Source organism: Morone saxatilis, unplaced genomic scaffold (genome assembly GCF_004916995.1).
Source record: "Morone saxatilis isolate NCDOM2014 unplaced genomic scaffold, NCSU_SB_2.0 Contig15, whole genome shotgun sequence".
NCBI classification, from domain to species: domain Eukaryota; kingdom Metazoa; phylum Chordata; class Actinopteri; family Moronidae; genus Morone; species Morone saxatilis.
The window spans coordinates 22151531-22154615 of NW_023339707.1; the positions used below are offsets into that span (position 1 = coordinate 22151531).

Consider the following 3085-nt stretch of genomic DNA (forward strand, 5'->3'; position numbering starts at 1 on the left):
TGTCATGGGATGGTGATTTGCATAATTGCATTGCAATTGGCTGATAAACGTGACCGCTCTAAAGAAAAAAAAAAAAAATTATGCCAAGTATGATTAACATGATATTACCACATCGGAGCTGTGTCAAAGAGATATTTTCAAGATTATATGTAAAGTCATGTTGCGTAACTATATGTATGCAGGTGCAATAACATGCAATTCCTCATGACTATTTAAGGTATGACCATGTGTGTTACATTTATGTTGTTTGACAGGATTAAGTCATGTCAGACCGCCCAGGCATTTCATGTTCACACACTATCAAGAGACTGTCGACATTGTTTCTTACATGATCGCCATGAAAGCAACACTGACAGAGGAGTAAAGCAAAAGGGGGGAGTGGGCTACAAACCAAAGCCATGTTTACATGGTCTTGATTAAGCTGTGGGCCACAAAGGGACAGTGTGTATTCTCAGGGGTGAAGTGATTATATGAAATGTCAGGCAGGATTGTCAACGCTGTAATTATGGCTGAGCATAGTGCTGTGCTTTGCTCCTGTGCTCTGCGGCATTGTCTGGGAGGTCAGGCTAGCCATCCTTGTCAAAACAGTGTTTAGATGCCACCTCACGCACGTCCACACACTTGCACAAGACCACTAGCCATTAATTCTCATTAACAAGGGTGGGAAGGTGCAGAATGGACACAGGGGAGGCAGTCGAAGCTGGAGGCGGCTGTACACAGAGGAAATATCATCCACAGACTGCAGAGAGGCTCAGCTGTGGGAGGTGGGGTCTGCGTGCAGAGTGAGGCAGACAGTTCTGTCCAAAGGGTGTGTGAAATACAGAGGCTAGTTTGAATACTAATGTGGTCATGCTTTGTGTGTGCAAGCACGGGACTGTATGATAATTCTTACTCATTTTACAACAACACAGGGCTTCCGCCTTTTCAGACCTTTATATTGACTGAGAGGAGAATGATTAGACCAGTCGAGCAGCAGCATTCACCACAGGTGGTAAAAGATGAACAGCTGACCGAGTAGAGATGCAATTTATGAACATAAGTCACTTTCAACCACAGTCACCTCTTCCTCCTTTTCTGTCTCTCTACTTTCACCCGATCTTTGAACTCCGCTGAATGACTGGGGCAAACGCATTTTCAGACAGACCTCAGAGTCCTCCCTATTTCATAATCTACTTGTCAAAATGAATTCTGCCGCCCAGTGAATCGCTGCGCCATTATTCAAATTGAATATCATGGCTTCAGATGCTACAGGCTGTTTATCAGCAGCCTGTCAACTGTTAGAACATCTTCCAGACAGACATCTCAGCATGAAGGAGTATTTGGATAACACATCTAATACATTGTTATAGAATTTTTTTTTTAACTGAACAAAGAGCTAGAACTATAAAGCCAGAACCTGTGTCCTGACTCTTAATAGTGCTGTCACCTGTGCTCTATCTTATATGAGGAAGAGTTGCAAAAACACAGCCAGATGTAAAAGTCTAAAGCACAATAGATTACCCTGTTGACATTGCTTATCAATATCACCCTCGTCTGATAAGTTAACTACACACTGACAGCCAGTTTCTTATATTATGTATATTTGAAAACCCTCACGTGTAATAAATGTTGCATAGTTATGGCTGAAGTCTGGTTTTAATAGATCTTGTGAGGCTGCTAATTTAATCCCAAAGTGAAAAAGTGTTCACATGCATCTTCTCTTGTTAGTTCCTAATTCAGTTTGACTGCACGCTAACATCTGCAAAACAGCATCACACACAAAGTAGAGCTGAGGCTGATGGGAATTCTGACCTGATGATGGTGCTAGATGGAAAGTTACCACATTTTTAACATACATACTTCCTTTCTCTTTTTAGGGATTATCTAAATAAAGAGTCAAAGACAGAATTATGTGTTAGTTTGTGTTTCCTCTCTCTCTTAAATTCCAGGATGCAATTTAGAGCAAATGATTTCACTTCCTGTCCATTTCCCTGATGACCAGCTAGAGAAAAACTTCCTGGCTCAATCTAAACCATGACATTTAATGTGAACATTGCAGAACTGACTATAGATCTTTCAATTTGTTCGCATAACATTTAAAAAATAAAATGGAATTAGAAAAGACAAGAATGATCTCAGTCCGCTGGAGATGCTTCCTCACTTGCAAAGTGCTGTAAACACTTTTGCAGTTTCTGCTCCAGAGGGCATGGTTGAGGGTGCAGTTACCTGAGGGCGTGGCAGCCGGTGGCGGTACTGCAGTGGGAATGTCGACGCTCAGCCTTTTCTTTGCTTCCATTACTGGATTCTCAAACTGGGTCTTCTGATTGATGTGGCTGCACAAGGGAGGTAACAACATTAGATGAACAAGAGCTCTAAATAGTACAGCAAGTTCTTAAATAAAGCTGTAATGTGCATAGACAATATGTTTCCATCCTGTTTTTGCTGGCATACTGTTTATCACACATCCTGCTATTTATATTCATTCAGCTACTTACATCACTTGACTACACACAGGCTGAGTGCCAGCTTATGTTTCAGATTTTGTGTTCGTCTGCGGAGTTACCTTTTGGCCCCATACAAACACAGCTTGTCCTCGCTGTTGATACTGTTCTTTGTCTGTCATGCAAACCTGTGATTTGACTATGAGGGCTAGGTGTCACATGACCTATGCTGGGCAGACAGCATGTCCCATAGAATGCAGGCGGTTCTAATACAGTATGAAAACCACAAACCCAAACCTGTCTACGCCAAAGGTTTAACACATACACTTAAGAGCAAGTCTGAACCTCAGAAATAAAAAAGTGAGTGACCTGTGAATTCAAAGAGAATTGGATAGAGAGGATCAGTGGCAATCTTTTCTGTGATAGCCCATATCGCTATAATGGGATTAAAATCTGCTCAATGCATTATAAACCCAGGATCAAAGATTTAACAGTAGATAGATATAAAGGCCCCCTTTATATTAAATGCCCAGGGATGGCTTTCATTTCAGATCTTTCCTTTCTGAAAATAAACAACCTAGCTAACCTAGGATCATCTGCTTTAAAGGGGAACTTGGCAACTCTAGCCATTTCTTCGCTGGTTTTCATTTTTGTCATCGCATGTT

At 41.4% G+C, this 3085-nt stretch overlaps 1 protein-coding gene across 1 annotated transcript in view; it reads right to left on the bottom strand.

Moving 5' to 3' along the window:
• magi3a (membrane associated guanylate kinase, WW and PDZ domain containing 3a) overlaps positions 1–3085 on the bottom strand; it is a gene marked incomplete in the record, with an annotated part of 103951 nt that overhangs the window by 16682 nt on the left and 84184 nt on the right. Inside the window, 1 exon segment of the mRNA XM_035656092.1 lies at positions 2206–2312. Coding sequence (XP_035511985.1) covers positions 2206–2312 — 107 coding nt within the window.